We start from the raw sequence: 18,926 nt of genomic DNA on the forward strand, positions 1-18,926 counted from the left end.
TCATATCTGACCCTGCCCATTCGCGCACACACGGGGTGGGGCAAAGTAGCTTTACAGTTGTGAGTATGTGAAACAGTTTATTCTTGCATTATGATGTATTAATCATTGTAATATTCTCCATACGAACAAATGGAAATAGACTTTTGCTTCACCTTGTATATATATAATGACCAGAACAGTGATCTTGACAGTTTCCTTCCTTTCCTGGAGATAAAAATTTGAGACCAAGAAAAGGGGTATGCTTTATCTGGGGTTACTCAGCTTACAGATAGCAGACCCAGAGCCAACTGGACGCGCTTTCCCCATCACCTCAATGCCCCTCTGCTTGGTCAAAACCACCAGCCTGGCACATACCATGTGCTCTACACTTGGCAGCTAAATGCAAAGCAAAGCACCTGCGATACATGAATGAAGGCGGGCTCCCTCCTCATTCAGACACTGACCTGTCCCAACCCAACATTCCCATCAAAAGGACCAGAGCCGACGCATAGGAACAAGATGGTCGGGACATGTAGAGGGGAAAAGAGGATGGAGACCTTGTAGGCAACAGAACTATAATGAATATTAAGGAGAAGACCAGTTGATTTCCGAGAAAAATATTAAAGATGAAAGCTTTCGCGAGAGCACTGAAAAGAGGTAAGAGAAATAACTAACGTTTTCTCAGAGCTAAAACGCTTCACATAGGATCAGCATGGTGACCCTCGGGACCAGGTAGTATCATCACCCCCATTTCACAGATGAGGAAACCGAGGCACAGAGAGATCAGGTGACTTACCCTCACTGCCTCTTACTAGCTACGTGACCTGGAGAAGCTATATAGCCTCCCAGAGTCTCGGTTTTCCCACTTGGGAAGTGGAGATGACAAACAGCACCCCACTGAGAGGGCTCTCTCACCTGAGGTAAAACCTGAAAAGCACTAAGCACAGCACCTGGCTTGCAGAACATGTTCTATCATGTATTAAGTGCAAAACAAAACCCTCATCAGATTCACGGAACAATGTTATTATGGTAAGCAATCTGCAGGCCCCATGCAATAACATTCCTGGGTTACCATTTCCTCTTCCTTACCAGAATTGTCTAGAAGGACTCTTTCTGTGCCTTGAATTAGAAACGAAGTAGAAGCTACCACTTCATCAGCCTCCCTTTCCTTCCCAGTGGAGAGGGCCCACCTTACCTCGGCCCCAAATTGGGGAGATCGATACTTCCTTAAAGTGGACATCTGTCTGGGGGCAGATGGTCGAGCCACTTGAATATTTATTATCCTAGTAATTTGTATTTGAACGCTCCCTAAAGTAAGAAGGCAACGCAAGGAGCCCTAGTAGGAAACAGCAAAGACGAAGGGAAGAGCAGATTTGCACCAAATGGGAACTAGGAATGCAGTGCTGAGTCGTCGTTATGAAGGGCCACAAAGAAGGTGCAGACTTTCAAAGTCAATGCCAAGTTAAGAACAAAAATTGAACCAAAGCGTAGGTAGGCCACTAGGAATGAGGTGTGTGTGTGGGGGGGGCAGTCCCTAGAAAGAGATTCTGAAACATATTCCCAGGCCCCATGACAGTTAAGAGGCAGACATTAAGTGAGAAAAGAAGCAAATCACCTGAAGTAGGGAACCCCATGGTATGGCTTCAAATATATACTGCTAAGTGAAAACAGCAATGTGAAAACCACGGAAAAAGCCAGGTGCCCACCGTATAATGGGGGGATCAGGCTGACAACACTCGAGCCCATCGATCAGTCCTGACACCATGAAAATAAAGACCGCCAGGCACCATGTATTGCCCGCTGGAAATACACAGTGCCACCCAGGAAGAGGTCCCACGACCAATAAAGCTGAATCTGATGAATCTGTAGATCTAACTGCCAACCTGTAGGGAACATGGGGGACTGAAGAACTTGTCGGCGACACCACAGGGGTGCACTCAGGCACGCCTACTCAGTCAGAAGGCCCCACGGAAGTAAATGACCACATTTACTCAGGACACGAATTGTGAGGAAAAAGGCCGGAAAGGAACCCACAGATTAAAAGAGATTTGAGAAACACATGAATGAAATACAATTAAGAACTGTGAGAACTGCTCTGAATGACAAGAACTGGTGCTTCAAGGGGGGTGGGTTATAAGAGAAATGCAAATTAGAAAATGAGTAAAACCAAACTTGCTTTATAAGAGTTTCTAATTATTATAATCTTATAATGGTCAACCAATTGGTTCATTCGTTCTTGTTATGTCACGGTCTATATGGACCATATTCATGCCGTAAATTAGAAATTATTTTGAAATCAAGATTTATACCTATAAGTGAATAATTCTATCCCTCATAATTTCTCTTTAGGAAAATTAGTCTGAAGAAAGTTCTATAATAAGATTTGCATGGGGGGGTGGGCGGGACAAAGAACCAGAGAGTAAATGTTTTAGAGTTTTGGACCAGACAATAGCTATTTGCAACTACTCAACTCTGCCATGTAGTGCAAAAGTAACCATATGCATTCATAAATGAATGGGTTTGGCTGTGTACCAATAAAGTTTTATTTAAAAAAAAAAAAAACAGCTGGCAGGCCAAATTTGGACAGCAGGCTATAGTTTGCTGACCCCCGCAAATGCTCAGTGTAATATCGTTTACAGTAGCTAAAAGTTTCAAAATGACCTCCATGTTCAACAGGGAATGGTTATTAAAGAATATACACTTAGATGATTGCATGTATTATGCATAATTATGAAGATTTTTATAGCAACAGAGACATGTTACTAAATATTCAATTTTATAATTAAAAAACTAAGAGGAGCCCTGGCTGGCGTAGCTCAGTGGATTGAGCGCGGGCTGGGAACCAAAGTGTCCCAGGTTCGATTCCCAGCCAGGGTACATTCCTGGGTTGTAGGCCATAACCCCCAGCAACCGCACATTGATGTTTCTCTCTCTGTCTCTGTCTCTGTCTCTCTCTCTCTCTCTCTCCCTCCCTCCCTCCCCTCTCTAAAAATAAATAAATAAAATCTTAAAAAAAAAAACTAAGAGGGAAGCAGAATCCCTCTTATTTGTAATCAGTAGGATTATGGCCCTGCAAACTTCTATCCATGTACACAACTAAAATGTTTATGGGCCCTGGCCAGGTAGCTCGGTTGGTTGGAGTGTTGTCCCATGCTTCAGGATTCCCAGTGGGATCCCCGGTCAGGGCACACACAAGCATTAACCAATGAATGCATGAATAAGTGGGACAACAAATTCATGTTTCTCTCTCATGTCCTTTCTCTAAAAATCAATTTAAAAAAACAAACGTGTGGAATTTGTGCAATAGTGGATCATGGGTGAAGTTTGTCTTTTAATACTTTTGGATCTAATTATGTTAATGTGGCTCTAATCATATTGGTGCAATAATACAAAATCTCAGAAGTCAATGCTAACCCTATAGACTCCCTTTGGTGGAAAATGCAGATGAAGCAGGTAAGTTAACACGCTCACTGCACCATTCATTCCCCCAGCAGCTCCTATGAGCCACTCGACGACGATGGAGCAGCTGTCAAACCCTGACAGAACCACCACTGACTTCTGTCACTACTGCTGTGGCTCACAGCTCTCCCACACTCCATCACTACTAAAAACCACCTTTGGTGGGCTCACCAAGAAATTCCCAGCTCCCTACCTTCTCTCCAGCTCTGGGCCTTTGCATAGGCTATTCCCTCCTCCAGAACACTCTTCCAACCTTTTCCTCCTGCCCTGCGCCTTTGCACGCTCAGGTCTCTGCCTGAAGTTCCCTTCCCCAGGAAGGTCTGACCACAGCCTGCAGAGGACTCCTGTTATTAGTGCTCACAGCATCCTCGCCTTCCTCAGTGGTGCTCAGCCCTGCCACACGAACCATGCATCACTGATTCAAAGATGTTCACTCTTGCACACCTTCACTTCCCTCAGGGCAGTGGTGGGTCCTACAGCAGCGGCCGGTGAGACCTGACAGCAGTTGTAGACCAGTTACTACTGCCTGCCATGTGCCAGCATTGGAACTTGCAGAATGGGTGTCGGCAGTAGCGGGGGGAATCCTAGAGCATGAGGAGCACTCTGGGAAGCCCCCGGGATCCAGATGAGGTGGCAGGATGGTGAATCAGGCATATTGAGCATCATTCCCAAAACGGGAGACAAGGGCAGCTCGTGTTCCCGGCCCCAGCGCCTTTTAGTTCTTTTATGGATTCTTGTAAGGAACACTGCCCTGCTCACATGCCTGGTGGCACGGAGGATGGCGGTGTGCCAAAATACATTTTTACAAAAAGGAATTTAGGAGGGCTCTGAGTGTAAAAAGTTTTAAGGATATCTTTACCCATTTATTTTCCTTCACCAGTTTTCCTGGGGTGTCCAACCTGCAGCCCACGGGCCGCATGTGGCCCAACACAAAATTGTAAATTTACTTGAAACACTATGAGATTTTTTGTGTGATTATGTGTCACAACGTATTTAATGTGTGGCCCAGGACAACTCTTCTTCTTCCAGCATGGCCCAGAGATGCCAAAAGGTTGGACAGCCCTGGATGAATTCACAAGAATATGTAAAAATCTCCGTGTAATCGAGTCTGAAAGACCTCGTTCAATAATCATAACATAAAAATTCTAAATGACAAAGTGGATTTGTGTCATCGTATAATTAAAAACATTTCCTTCCTTCCCTCCCTCCTTCCTTTCTTTCTTAGCAGTGCCTATAACAATGGTGCCTTCCATGTGAGGAAGCACCACACCTGTTCAGCTGAGATGAGACATCCAGCCCCTGGGGGAGGGTGTGGACCCGCCTTGTTCAAGCTGAACCCGCAGTAGCTGGCACAGACCTGGGGCAGCAGAGGCACCAAATAACTATGTGATGGAGTGACCTGAAGTGGCCGTGGCCAGGCAAAGAGACATGGCTAGGACCGCACCAAAGGGGCAGCTCCTGAGCCGGGCGTGGAAATCCAGGAGGGAGCTGGCCACATCTGGCACTCCATTCTATTGGTCTTTAATCCGATACAGTAATGTCATTATTCAGTGTTTCCGGGTGTTGTTTTAAATTAGGAACCTGTCCTGACAGCTTGACAAACTGGCAGACACTTCTCTCACCCCTCAGCCTGTCTCTGTTTACGCTGGCGCAGGAACCCGCTGTTTTGATGGTGTGAGTCAGTGGAAACCTGTCAACTCCACTAAATCAGAGAGAAAGGTGTTGTCATGCCGGCAGCCAGTGCAGAAACGGCATCTTTATCGGAACTCTGGTTGGGCGTCCCGCCCTCTCCTCACTGGGGTCCCCACCTGCATCTTCCCCCCACCTCTTCCCAGAGACTGCCCACTGCCCGGCCTGCAGGCCTGATATGATGTGCCCCAGGCCCCGTAGCACATTCTGGGCCTGGCGGAGGGGCCCTTCCCCAGCGGGGCCCCCACCCCACTGCTCGGCCGGCTCCTCCCAGCGCGTCATTGTTGTGTCTTCTAAGGTCGGCCCAAGTCAGTCAAGCACCTCACCGGGGTTGACGTTTTTTGAAAGGAGTGCGAATTGCATGCCTCACGTAATTACAAAGGCTGCCCTCTGCGGCTCAGTTAGTGGGGCAACTCCTGCAAAGCAAAAAGTCACTGGCTGGATTCCTGGCCTGGGAACATGCCTGGGTTGTGGGCCTGGTCCCTTGTGGAGGCACATGCGAGAGGCAACGGATCCATGGTTCTCTCTCACATCGAAGTTTCTCTCCCTCCCTTCTCCTCTCTCTAAAAATAAATAAATAAAATCTTTAAAAAAATACCAAGGCTGTAAGAACTGTCTGGCTGCACAGTGGTCAACCAGAAACAGCCCACACGGTGAAAGAGGAAGCACGCGCTTTGGGGGAAGAGCTAAATATATCTACCACCAAGTTGGCCCCGTGCGGCAAGACCTGACTGCACAATAACCATGAATTCTGATGCTTGGCAAAAAAAATATGAAAAATAATAGTACCTAGATGATAGGGCTGCTGTGAGCATTCAATGAGGTGATTCACGTCAAGTTCTTAGAACACGACTTGGTAGGGGGTAAGACCTCGATAACTTTGAGCCATTGTCCCAACTTGAACTAACAGCTAACTTCAGATGGGAAGGCAGCAAAAGGGACTTTTGTGAAAACAAAACGCACTCAAACTGAGATGAGGGGAGCCGTGACCCAAACGTGTTCCCTTTGGCTTTTGCTCCCATCATCCCTACAATACTTGGGCATCAGAAGGGCCCCCTCCAAACCAACGTCAACATCCAGTGCTGGGGCTGCCCGGTCCCGGACTCTTCGCCAAGGTCAAGGCCATGAGAGACAAGAAAGACTGAGAAGCTGTTCCAGATTGAAAGAGGTCACAGAGACACGACAACTGATTGTGTGACCCGGGGTGGGATCCTAGGCCAGAAAAAGGACACGAGGGGGTCCACTGGTGGCATCTGAATACTTCTGGTCGGTCAGATACTAAATAGCACCGGTGTCGTGAATTTCCTGGCTTGGGAACTGCACTGTGGACAGGTCAGAGAACTCCTTCTTCCTAGGAAGTGCACACGGAAGTGGTTCAGAGAAAAAAAGAATACACTTAGAAAGGAGAACAATTAAACAAATGCAGTTAAGTGTTTACAAATAGAGAACCTGGGGGAAAGGCATAGGGGAAGTTCTTCGTATGGTCCCCGCAACATTTCTATAGATCTAGAATGATTTATAAATAAAAAGCCACAAAAGTATGTATATAAAGTTTTAAATCATCGGGCACTGCTACAAGCATTTTAAAAATAGCAACTATGTTTAATAAGCAGTACATTAAGCAGGGCTGACTTGACCACCTTCATACACATTTCTTGAGCTGCAATATCTTACCCTTAAAGATTCTGCTAGGATGCTGTAAGATTTGGCAATCTACTGGTGGAGATTTGGCAATCTACTGGGGAGACTTCATGTGATGCCTGCGGAAGGCCAGAAGCACGCTTCTTTGCAATGCGCTTCTCATCTTTTGCCTCTGCCCTGTCCTCTATGTTCTCCTCCTGTTTTTGTATTTCTCTGTCTTTATATTTCTGTTTTTTCTCAGTGGAAATTCCAGTGTTGCTTTCTCTTTGAATAAGCTATTCAGGGAAACGATGTGCTAAAATCAGGAAGTTTGAGATGTAGTCGCTGACCACAATGGCAGAGGGTGGCCATTACCTCTCTGAAACTTCTCTGCTGGAAACGAGCAAGCCCTTCTAACAGGAGAAAACACTCAATGTCTGTTGTCCGCTATGCTGAAGATTTTTAGAATCTGACCACCATGCAAAGTCCTTACTTGGCTGGATTGGTTTTCTCTGGCGGCTGTAACCAATCATCACAAACTTGGTGGCTTGAGAAAATACAAAACGTGTTCTTTCACCGTTATAGAGGCCAGAAGTTTGAAACCAGTCGCCCTGGCTCCAACCAGGGTGTCAGCAGGACGGCGCTCTCTCTGGAGACTCTACGGAGAATCCAGACCTTGCTTCTGACAGCTTCCGGCGGTGGCCCTGGCATCCTGGGCCCACCGTCGTGCCACTGCGGTCTCTGCCACACCTGCACATCCCCATTGCCTTCTCCACCTGTGTGTCACTTACAAAAACTGTTGTCATTGGATGTAAGGGCCATCCAGATAATCCAGACAACCATATATTGAAGTAACAATCACATCTATGCATACAGGCTCGATGTCACCACGACCTGTGACAGCAGACTTACTGTCGGCAAGGAGACACCCGTCAGGCCAGGGGATGCAGGTCATGCTGCAGAGTGTTTCTTCTGCCTAGAGTGGCAGCCAGGAAGCAGGACGCACTGCTCAGGCACAGTGACACTCGAGGAACCCTTGTCAGACCATCAACACAAGAGCCAGACGTGTCTCTTTTACCAAGGGACACTCACAACGGCATGTGTCCATAAGGCCCCCGCCTCTGAAATCAAACACCTGTGCTCCAGGAAACTTTCCCCTGGTCGTGTTGTCAGGGCTTTCCAAGAAGTTAAAACAGATGCGGTCAAATTTAGACGGCAAGCCACTGCTTGTAATTCTCCCACGAAAGGTTACAGGAATAACTTTTCTCCCTCTTGCTTTTATTTTTTTCACTCCGTAAACACTGATTTGTTTTCTTCTCCCCTCGTTTCAAATAGGAGTTGAAAAAAAAAACAACTCTTTAAGTGGACAGCAAACAGTAACATCAGAAGTCCTGTGTGGCCATGGCCGGTGTGGCTCAGTTGGTGACAGCATCATCCTTTACACCAAAGGGTTGGAGGTTCGAATCCTGGTCAGGGCACCTATGTAGGTTGCGGGTTTGATCCCCAGTCAGGGTGGGTGTGGGAGGCAACCAAATGATGCTTCTCTCGTACATTAATGTTTTTCTCCCTCTGTCTCTCTCTCCCCCTTCTACTTGCTCTCTAAAAGCAATAAACATATTAAACAAAACCACTCCTGTGTGGTCTGTCAGGCAGCTGCCTGCCATGGCAGGCCCGCAGGGGTCTTGGGCAAAAATTCCAATAAACCGGTTTTGCAGGTGGAAGGAGGCTGTAGTCAGGTATGTCCCCAGAGTGGATCGGTTTAGAGCCTCAGCAGAGATCAGGCAGATGAGAAGCAGTTCAGATGGCTCCTGGGAAACATGAGCAGGCATTCCATCCACTGCTGCCTGCTCAGTGGGCTCCCTTCGGCCAGGCCAGTGCACCCCTCCCCCAGCTGGGGCAGGGGGCACCTGCTGCCGACTCCTCCCACCCACAACCTTCTAATGATTTCCCTTGGACAGCTGCTGCCGTCTGGCCTGGAAGCCCGAGACTAGAGCCCATAAAGGGTACAAAAGCAACTCCACTGTCTCAAAGCACGAGAATATCTGTGGCGTACCTCACCCGCACCTCGCTTCCCAGAGCTTCCCGGAAAATCAGGCTGAGGCTAGACTTCGGAAACCCATCTTTGTCTGGCTCTTGCTCCTGCCCTTGCCTGCTTCCCTCCCTCGCTCAACAAAACAGTCGCACAAGGATCCCCATCTCTAGCTCTGCCCCCAGGGAAGCTGTCTTCAAGCCTCCCTGTGATAGACGTTGGGAAATCCCAAGAACAATGCTGGTCCTGCAGGTCTTCTTGTTCCCAAGATTTTGCAGGCTCTTAACATCTCAAAGTTAAGTGGGACCCCGACCACTGTGCGACCACTAAGCAGAGTCTCTCTCGATGCCAGAGGCTGCGGAAGGCCCCTGACCCCCTCTGGGAGAGGGTCACGGGTGCCATTTGAGAATCCGAGTTACTGGACAGATGGAAAAATTACCAAGAGCAGACACATCTGGCCGAGGAAATCTCCTTTTAAGAATTTCTCCCTCTGTTCCTCTTGTACACACAAAACTATGTGTGATATGTACAAGGGTATCCTCGACAACAAGAAAACAAAAAAAAAAGAGAGAGAGAGAGAGAGAGAGAAATAACCAAGATGCCTGCCAACAGGGGGTTGGGCGAATGCATTTACTGTAGTAAATCCATTTTCTAAAACACAAGGCTAAAGTTCTAAAGTTCAAGTGGATGAGGAGAATGAGAACATTCTAGTGGCTACGGAATTATCTCCAAGATGGAAAGACAGGCAATAAAAATAAAGAACAGTGGGTACAGTAGTGAGTATAGATGGTGTGTTACCATCTCTGGTGAGAGAACACACACACACACACACACACACACAACGACAACGACAACTCCTGAAGAGTCGACAAGTGATGGTATCGCTAGTGGCCTCTAGACAGGAAGAGTGGGAGTTGGGGGACTTTTTGAAATCTCGATCATCTGAATATTAATTATTCAAAACAGCAAGTAAAATGTTAACAACTGTACAACCCTCGTTACTATTTAAACCCAGGTTTTCATTTTTTAGAAGTGTTCTGGGAAGAGACCATGGAAGAGGGAGGGGCAGCTGGGAGGTGAAGGCAGCTCTTCAAGCCTCGTGGCTGCAGGGAAGGCCCCGCACAGTCTGCCCAGCTGTGGGGTGGGAATGCCCGCACCTCCCAGGGGCGCTGCAGCGACCCGTGAGTTCTGGCATGGAAAGCACTCAGCACACCGCCCAGAGCAAGAGCTCAACCAACAGATGTACTCCGCAGGAATTCAGTGATTATGACCACAGCCCACATTTCAATTTTATTATTATTATTAAAATGGCCACTGCACCCTCTGCTTCCTGACCAAGGAGCAGCCGTGGCGGTGCAGACCCGACGCAGGACACACAGGCTTGTACGGGCAGAAGAAGCACCTCCTGCTAAGTTGCTGAAACAGCACACATTTACCATCTCCCAGTTCCCTTCGGTTAGGGGCCCGGGCAGGAGTCCTCCGCTCGGGTCTCACGGGCTGCAGACCTGCGGACTGGGGCCCTCTCCACAGCTCATGGGGTTGTGGTGGAATTCGGTTCCTTGTAGCTGTAGGACTGAGGTCCCCTAGTGTCTTACTGGCTGCCAGCTGGGGCCGCTCTCAGCCTCTAGACACCGCCCTTAGATGCTTGCCTTGTGGCCCTCTGCCAGGCTCTATCCCAACAAGGCAGTTTACTTCTTCAGGGCCAGGCGGAGAATCTCTCCGTTTGGGACAGACCCAGTCCGTCTTTTAAGGCCTGGAGATGATCTCCTTTTGATGAACTCAGAACCAACTGATTTGGGATCTTAATTGTATCTGCAACATCCCCTCACCTTGGCATAGGACATAATCACGAGAATGACATCCCATCACCTTTGCCATATTCTGCAGGTTAGAAGCAAGTCCCAGACCCTACCCGCACTCAAGAGGATGGAGTTACACACGGTTGGGACTCAGTGGGAGTCACCCCAGGTGTGTCTGCCACAGCGGGCTTGCCCTTCTGGAGAGAGGGCACACCCCAATGCGAAGAGGCTAGGCCTTGGCCACACTGGGGTTCAGGTGCTGGCTCCAGAACTGAATGGATGTTTTGAACCTTGGGCAAGTTGTAAAACCTCTCAGCCTCTGTTCAATCACAAGAAAGGGGAACAACACACAGAGTCTCTAGAAGGGTTCAACAAAGGGACACTGCGTGGGAAATCGCCTGACAGCAGAGCAGATACTCAAGCCTCAGTTCTCCTATCTGGAGGAGCGTGTGACTTAAAACCAGGGATAGTAATACAGGGGTGGGCAGAAGTTAAGTTTACAGCCATGTGTGAAACAGTTCATTCTTGTGTTATTATCTATTAATGGCTGTATTATTTCCCACATGAACAACTAACTGTAAACCCACTTTTGCCCACCCCTGTATCAATGGCTTTTTCTGAACTCTTCCAGCAGCCCTGAGGGTTTGTAAACCACCGCACATGCTGTCTGTTCAACACCCCAGTGAGGGGTTTTCCCCGCTCCAGCCCAGCTCACCTCTGGGGGAAACTTGTCGCCAGCCCCTGAAACTGTCACGCCTCACAGCCCCTCCTTTTAGATCTGCTACCACGTGCCCACCAACAAGGAGCCAAATTGGGGCAATTATGGTACAACCAAATGATGGACTCATTTGCCGTTATCACAACATCACCATCAAACAAGGCTTAACGACATGGGAAAAGATGCAGGACCCCAAGGTGTCCTTCGATGAGCTCAAGAGCTGGACTCAACCTTCTTGATCTAAAAGTCCGGCCTCACTATTATTTTTGTCTCTGGACAAGTTACCTGGCCCTTCTGCACCTCAGTAACCTGCGGATGATGACAGATCTACCTGTCATGAGGATAAAATGAGGGGACACACCTAGCCGAGTGGCTGTCACCTAACTCCATCATAGATGCTATTATATTAAAGTACCACTTTTGTAACTGGAGAGGTATAGTAAAAAGGAAAAAAAAAAACCCACTTCTTCATACACAGTATTAGCACTGCTACTGCCTTCTTAGGGCAATAAAGAAAACCTAAGAGGAAGAAGTGAGTAAAAATACACCGAGGTCATAGTATACTTCACAGTTCCCTCTGCTTCCAATGTACTCTGTACCCAAAAGCATTTATTTCTCCTTTTCCCTCCTTGCCATTCCCTTCTGGAGGAACTTTATTTTCTCCATCTTTAAAAATGAGGATGAGGCTCTCGAGTTTCACAGCGATCCTTTCTGTGGGTTACATACAGGATCCGGCAGAAGTAACACCTGCTTGAGTGATTGGTAGGATAACACTATGGGTGTAACGATTCATAGTTTTAATTTGAATATTTCACCTAAAAAGTCATATGATGTGCCCAAGAGTGATACTGTTATGTTACAGAATGACATGCATATGATTTTGTAATTTAAAAAAAGAGGCATTTTTTTTGTGCCGGGCCCTGTATATAAACCACTCCAAAGGTGACTTCACTTTCTTTCTTTATCAATCTGTCCTTCTATCTATCTAAAGTTAAAAAAAAAATGAGCGTGGCTGCCCAGGGAAAGGAAGAGCCATGTCACTGCCACTTCTATTTAACACAAACAGGGGCGTGGGGGGAGGGGGGGAAGGCGGAGGACCGCTTTCTCTGCGGGAGGCTGAGCGGCGTCTCAGTGAACGGTTTCGCCTGCGGGAGTGGTTGGGGCCAGGTGGCCAGAGATTCCGTCCCATTCATCCTCCTTTCCCTTCAGGAAGACCCAAGACCTCCGAGCAGCCAGCGGCCAGCGCTAGGCCCTCAGCCAGGCCTCCGGTGCCAGGGGTTGCTAAAGACCCCAGTGAGGAATGCCAGGGAGTGAGCAGCGGGCGAGGGAGCCACTGAGCCAAATTGGTGACAAAGAAAGCATGTGGCGGGCGGCAGGTCAGAGGGAGGCTGTCACGGGCTGGGCTGGCGGCGTGCCTGGGCCGGCCGAGCCAGGCAGATGGCAGGGGGAGGAAACAGATGGAGGTCCAGCGGCGCTGGGCAGGAAGCGCAGCGCCACGAGCCAGGGACCAGAGGCTGGGAGGAGCCAGGGACCAGAGGCTGGGAGAACGGAGCGGAGAGGCGGTGTCCCTGACCCGGGAATTTAAATACATACACTGACCCACACAGCGAGTCCCCCCAGGTGAGATTTAGGGTGGCCCTGGAGGGTCTCCAGGACCCATGCTAATGCCAGACAAACCCGTGGGCCTCTCTCCACATACACGGGACCACTGACACACCTATATGCCGCCCTCTCGGGGCAGTGGTCCCCAACTTGGGGGCAGGTGGTTATCTGGGGTACCCTAGAGAGGAATTCCTGCTAGGATTTGAGAGATCCGCATGCTCTGCAGCTTGAATAAATAAGGTCTTGCACCTGTGTGGTATAAGTACATTCTTCCAATGTAGGCAGACGCTGTTGCCATGTCTTAAAAACATGTGCATTTAAAAGCACAGTGGAATTTTCTAGCCTATCCATGTCATTGTCTTTTCCAAATCATCAGACACCAAAAATACCAGGACAGCTTAAAGTATGATTGCTGTCCCATTCGGCTCCTTGAAATTTCTGGATGATAAAGGGACACCGGTTAACTTCTGGTTGTTAAAACGTCTAGACAGCGGTTTAATGCCACCTGCTCAGAAGGGCAAGAAGCACTTCATTTCTCTCTCTGTGAAAGGTCGCTGCCATTTATTCTGAGGACGTGCTTGTGGATTTGCACATTAGGAACTTCTCTGCAAGGAAGTTCACCACAGCCTTGTTTGTGCCTCAGCAGAACTGGAAACTCCTTGAGCCACAATAAATAAGGGGAGGGGCTGAGCACATCGACCATGCTACATCCATGACTGGCTACAACACTGTTAAAAACCAAATTGCAGCCCTAGCCGGTATGGCTCAGTGGATTGAGCACTGGCCTGCAGACCAAAAGGTTGCTGGTTCAATTCCCAGTCAGGGCGCATGCCTGGGTTGCAGGCCAGGTCCCTGATTGGGGGTGTGAGAGAGGCAGCCGATTGCTGTTTCTCTCCCTCTCTTTCTCCCTCCTTTCTCCTCTCAATAAAAATAAATAAAATCTTTTAAAAAATCAAACTGCAGGTGAACATTAAGTGACATGAGAAAACATTCATCACATATTAAGAAAAAAAAAGCATTTTATAAAATATATATGGTATCCTAATTCTGTAGGGAAAAAACCCAAAGATCAAAAACACCCAAATTACATATAGTATATTTATGAAATATATATATATATACTATATATAGTGTGTGTATATATATACCCACTATGAAAGAGTATACAATTTTACTTTAATATTAATCTCAGTGGAGAGGGAGTCTACTTCCTTCTTCTTTGTGTCCCAAAGTTCCTACAACGAGCAGGTTGTTACTTTCGTTATTAGGAATAAAGTCTGGAACTTACTTTGTTTTAGTATTTTTATTTGTTTGACCAGTGATGGAAAGTATTTCCTTGTTCTTGGGTCAGGACTGGCTTGGAGTCAAAGAACCTTGGTGGTGGGGTTGCTGCCCTTAGCTCTCCAGCTGCCAGGAAATGGGACAGGGGCGTGCAGACTGCCTTTGGGAACCACACTGGTGCTCCCCTACTCCACAGACCCAGACAATGGAGAAGGGCGGGCTGTTCTGGGTTATGCCGGGTTGTCTCCGCCCACAAGTCCATTTACCGCTAGCCCAGAGGCTGACATCACCCACAGTCTAATTGCGTCTGGGAACGGGCCTCCTCCCCAGGCTCACACACCCCTCAGGTTCCACCCAGCCTAGCTGCGCTCCTTCAGTATGATTTCACACAAAACAGCGCTCAGACACTCAGCATTTGCTGTGGCCTCATTACTATCCTGAAATGAGTTAAACCTAACATGATCCTAATCCCCAAACAGATTTCCACAAAGTTCCAAAATGACCCCCATCTCAGTGGTGGGTAAATATTGACATAATGCTTCCCTGATGTTTTTAGAACAGGGATCACACCCTCACCATGGTCTGGCAGACCGTGGCTGGTCGGGTGCCTGCCAGTCTCTCCAGGCCCATGCCGCCTCTCCTGCCCTTGTTCCCTCCACTCCGAACACAGCAGCCCTTCGTTCTCCAGACTCGGAGCTAATGTCTGCGCTCTTCCTTCTCCTACTAATGCTGTTCCCTCACCATTCAAATATCTCTTCCTCAGAGAAGTCCTTCCTAATCCCTCAGACAGGTCAGACCCCCTAGCTAATTCTCCATGGCACTGAGCGGCTCTCGCTCATAGCCTTTATCCCAATTTGTAATTACGTATTTATAATTAGTTGATTAATGTTTACCCTATTAAAGCGAAGGAGGGCAGGGGCTGATCTGTCTTGTTTACTGTTCTATCCACAGTGTCCTAGCTGGCAGTAAGTGCTCAAATATTTGTTGAATAAATAAATGAACCTGCTGGAAGACACTCAGGTTTCCATCTTCGCTGCCTGTGGAACTAGACATTCCCAACCTCCTTGCATACTGTGTTTCTGCAAATGTCACAGTCTTTTCCTGCACAGGACGAAAGGGACTGTCTTGGTCACTGCCATATTCTGCATGCCTCACACCAAGTTAAGAAGATAGTGGACATTCCATAAGTGAGATAAAGTCTCTTTCTAAGTGTTAGGGGTGGGAAGGTTAAGAGTTGCTCAAATATTGGCTCGGGTCTTGCTATATCTTTTTCATTTTCACCTCCCCCCTCCTCAACATATCACTTTTCTCCAACTGAACCATACTGAACAAAAGCACTTGAGAAATAAATGGGGCACCCTCAATCTGACAAACTAGTACTCAGAGTTTTTGAGAGCAAGGGCTTTGCCACAGCCACCTGTTTCTGCAGGAATGGAAATGATCGTGGTGCTCATAAATGTATGCTGGATAGAGGAACCGACTGGTGGGAAGAGCTGGTACGGACACAAGCAAGGGCCTCCAGGCTCCTCTAGACCCCTCGGCCTTCCATCCTTCTCAGGCCCCTCGGGCACCCACGCAATGTCAGGACACCAGGCACTTCTGCTGGGACTCTCTGAGGTTCCAGGGGGACATTCCTTCCTCTACTAGCGGGCACGGTGGGGCACCAAGGGGCGTTCCTGAAGTGTGGCAGCGTACCCGACGCTTCACGCAGAGTATCCCTTCCCCAGCCCCAAACTCTTCCCTGGATCCATCTCTTTTTAACAGCTTTATTGAGATACAGTTCATGCACTTAGAGTGTATAGTTCAGAGGTTTTTAGTATATTCACAGAGTTGTGCGACCACCAACCCCAATCAATTTATCAATTTAGAACATTTTCATCACCGCAGAAAGAAACCCCCTACCGACTCCCCATTACTCCCAAGCCCTCCAGCCTGGAGCAACCACGGACCCCGTTTCTGTCCCTACAGATCTGCCTACTCTGGGATCACACAGCATGCGGCCCTTTGTGCCTGGCTTCGTTCATTTAGCGTCATGTCTTCCAGATTCACGCGGGCTGTAGTGTGTGTCAGTAATTCATTCCATGCTCTGCTGAGTAATATTCCATTATATGGATATACCACATTTTATTTATCCACCCACCAGTTTATAGACATTTGGGTTGTTTCTACCTTTTGGCTATTATGAATAATGCTGCTGTGAACCTTCATGTACAAGTGTTTGTGTGGACATGTTTTCATTTCTCTTGAGTATGCACCTAGGAGCAGAATTGTCGGGTCACATGGCAACTCTGTGTTTCAATCTGAGGAACGAACTGCCAGACTGTTTGCCAAATTGGCTGTATCCACTAGATATTCCCAAAGCAAAAAGAGGAAGCTGCTCTCCAAAGGAAGAGCCTTTCCGACGATGTCGTAAGGCCATATATCGATAGGTCCATCGATCAGACCATGATGAAAACACTGTAGAGGAAATCTAGGACAGAGGGTCGTTACAGGTGAGACATCAGTGGTCAACACGAGAGACCCGCAGAGTGCCCAAAGGGTGGCGCTGGTTGCCTCTGCCCTCCCCCAATGCTAGAAGGTGGCTATGAGTTTTCCCACAAAGAAGACAAGTGAACATCCAACACCCAGCTGGTGGCCCAGAAAAGAGGAGAATGGGGAGGAGTCAGACAAGAGGTCCGAGCAGAGAGTCCTAAATAGTCTCTCTGTTGTAATAGGGCCACCCTGCAAGGGCCATTTCACTCCCAGGGGCATCTGTTCAAATCAGCCTGCAGCCACAGGGAGTTCCCCAGGGAGGGAAGGATGGAGGTGTGACCATCCCCTGGGCATGGTTTTGAGAGGGGCACACAGAGGAGCAATTCTCCAAGTCCTATTCTCTCCTTTGGCACAGGCCCCACCAGTGTCACCGGCAACCCAGCACAATGGCCACAGGCGGGAGCTAACTGAGGAGCTTCAAATGAAATGGAGGTTTCTCTTCTCCAGTTTTTGTCCACCACACACATAGACCAACACGGAGCCTTCTCACCCCACTGCCTTTGTCCATCAAACTCACAGACCAAGACGGAGGCTTCTGACCCCAATCTTTGTCCACCATCATCCGGCCCAGGTATGTCTTCTGGTGCTCAGGTGCACCTGTACCACCCCACCCATCTTTTAAGGATGGGAGGTCAACTGGTCCCCTCTTTTTGGCTGATCAGATCTCTCTTAATCGGAACAAAAAAAATGCCTTGCTCAGAATCAACATTGCTCAGTACAATTTTTCTTTCATTAGCAGTAACTAACATTCCTATACTTACTAATTTTTGGTCCATTTAGACGCCATTCTTTGAGAAAAGGGTACTCAGTCCCCTTCCTTCAGATCTGGCCCAAGCAGGAAATGAGAGCCCCCTCTATACACACCGGAATGATGGTGTTAAGCATGCGTGGGCAGCTCCCACCCGTGTCCAGTCCCCTGGGGCTGGTCCCCCTCGGCGCGCCCAGCTTCTGGGGCTGTGACCTTGTTCCTACCCCAACATTCTTTTCCCCACATCCCGCTTCAAAACGGCCACTTCCCCCTCCACCATTCTCGCTGCAAGCATCACAATGAGTGGAGAGCCACCGACAGTCCAACCCTGCTTCAAAACAGCCATCGGGAAAGGTGTTTAAGATGAAAAACTCTTTAAAGAAAAATATGAAACGGAGAAAAGAGTGCGGAACAAGAGAACAGGCGGGGGAACATCTGCCCTCGTGGAAGACCCCCTGCGCTGTCCCACTCAGCCCAGACCTGCATATCCTGCTCGGCTCCACAGGTGACCCCCATTCGGGCGACTCCACCTTCCCCCCAAAAGTACGGATTCCCCAAAACAGGCTTTCCTCACTGATCCTCTGCCTTCCACGGTCCCCTGAGATCTGGGCACCCCTTTGAACTTGAGAGGGCGGGGACCCAGGACGGCTGCCCTGGGGTCCCAATTCTTATCCCCCACTCTGGAACGCGAGACCTCTGCACTCCCTTCCAGGGACGCAAGTGCGCGCAGAGCGGGGAGCCCTGCGCGCCGGGTTCGGAGGAAAGAGGAGGCCGGGCAGGGGAGGAGGTCGGGTTTCGCTGCCTCAGCGCCGCGGCCTGGGCGACTCTTCCGCCCCTGCGGCTCGGGTTCGAAGTGGCGAGGCCCAGAGAAGAGGAAGACCTAAAGGAACTTCTGCTGGCGGTTTCTATCCGGAGACGGGCGAGGCTACGCAGAAGGGTGGCTGGAAGAGCTTGGGACCGCGGAGGTGGGTCCTCCGGGGCAAGGGCCTGGGAGAGCGGCTGAGTTCCGAGTCGGCGGGGGCTGCACAGCCAACTTTCGGGGAGGAAAACTTCCTGCAACTTAACTTTGGCGCCGCCGAACCCCGTCCGCGGCGCGATGCTCCGGCGGGTTCCGCCTGGCGCGCCCCCTCCCGGACCCGGATCCCTTCCTTCCTGGGCCACTCCGTGTGACCCCGGCCTCGCGGCCCCGCCTCTCTTACCATCTGCGCCACTTTCAGCAGGGCCCCATGGGTGCGGGGGTAGACTGGGTCCAGCAGACCCTCCGAAGGGCTCGCGCCCTGCTGTCCCCCGCCAGCCCTGGGTCCGAACGTGCTGCCGCTGCTGCACGTGGTGCGGACGAGCCCAGCGCCGTGCGACATCGCGCGGCCCTGCCAGCCGGCCGCCTCCCCGGCCCGGGGAGAGAGGGGCCAGATAAGGCGGGGCGGAGGCGGGGCGGGGCAGGGGGCGGGGCCTTCTCGCGAGTAGGAGGTC

General features: G+C 49.4%; 1 protein-coding gene across 1 annotated transcript in view; it reads right to left on the reverse strand.

The window, feature by feature from the left end:
- The window catches only part of CMTM7 (CKLF like MARVEL transmembrane domain containing 7), a 45,560-nt gene extending 26,685 nt beyond the window's left edge, over positions 1-18,875 (reverse strand). The window contains exon 1 of the mRNA XM_028518408.2: positions 18,656-18,875. Within this exon, the coding sequence (XP_028374209.1) occupies positions 18,656-18,814 (159 nt within the window). The 5' untranslated portion in view covers positions 18,815-18,875. The remainder of the gene's footprint in view (positions 1-18,655) is intronic.
- Between the last annotated feature and the right edge of the window lie 51 nt (positions 18,876-18,926).

The sequence above is a fragment of the Phyllostomus discolor genome, chromosome 7 (genome assembly GCF_004126475.2).
Source record: "Phyllostomus discolor isolate MPI-MPIP mPhyDis1 chromosome 7, mPhyDis1.pri.v3, whole genome shotgun sequence".
NCBI classification, from domain to species: domain Eukaryota; kingdom Metazoa; phylum Chordata; class Mammalia; order Chiroptera; family Phyllostomidae; genus Phyllostomus; species Phyllostomus discolor.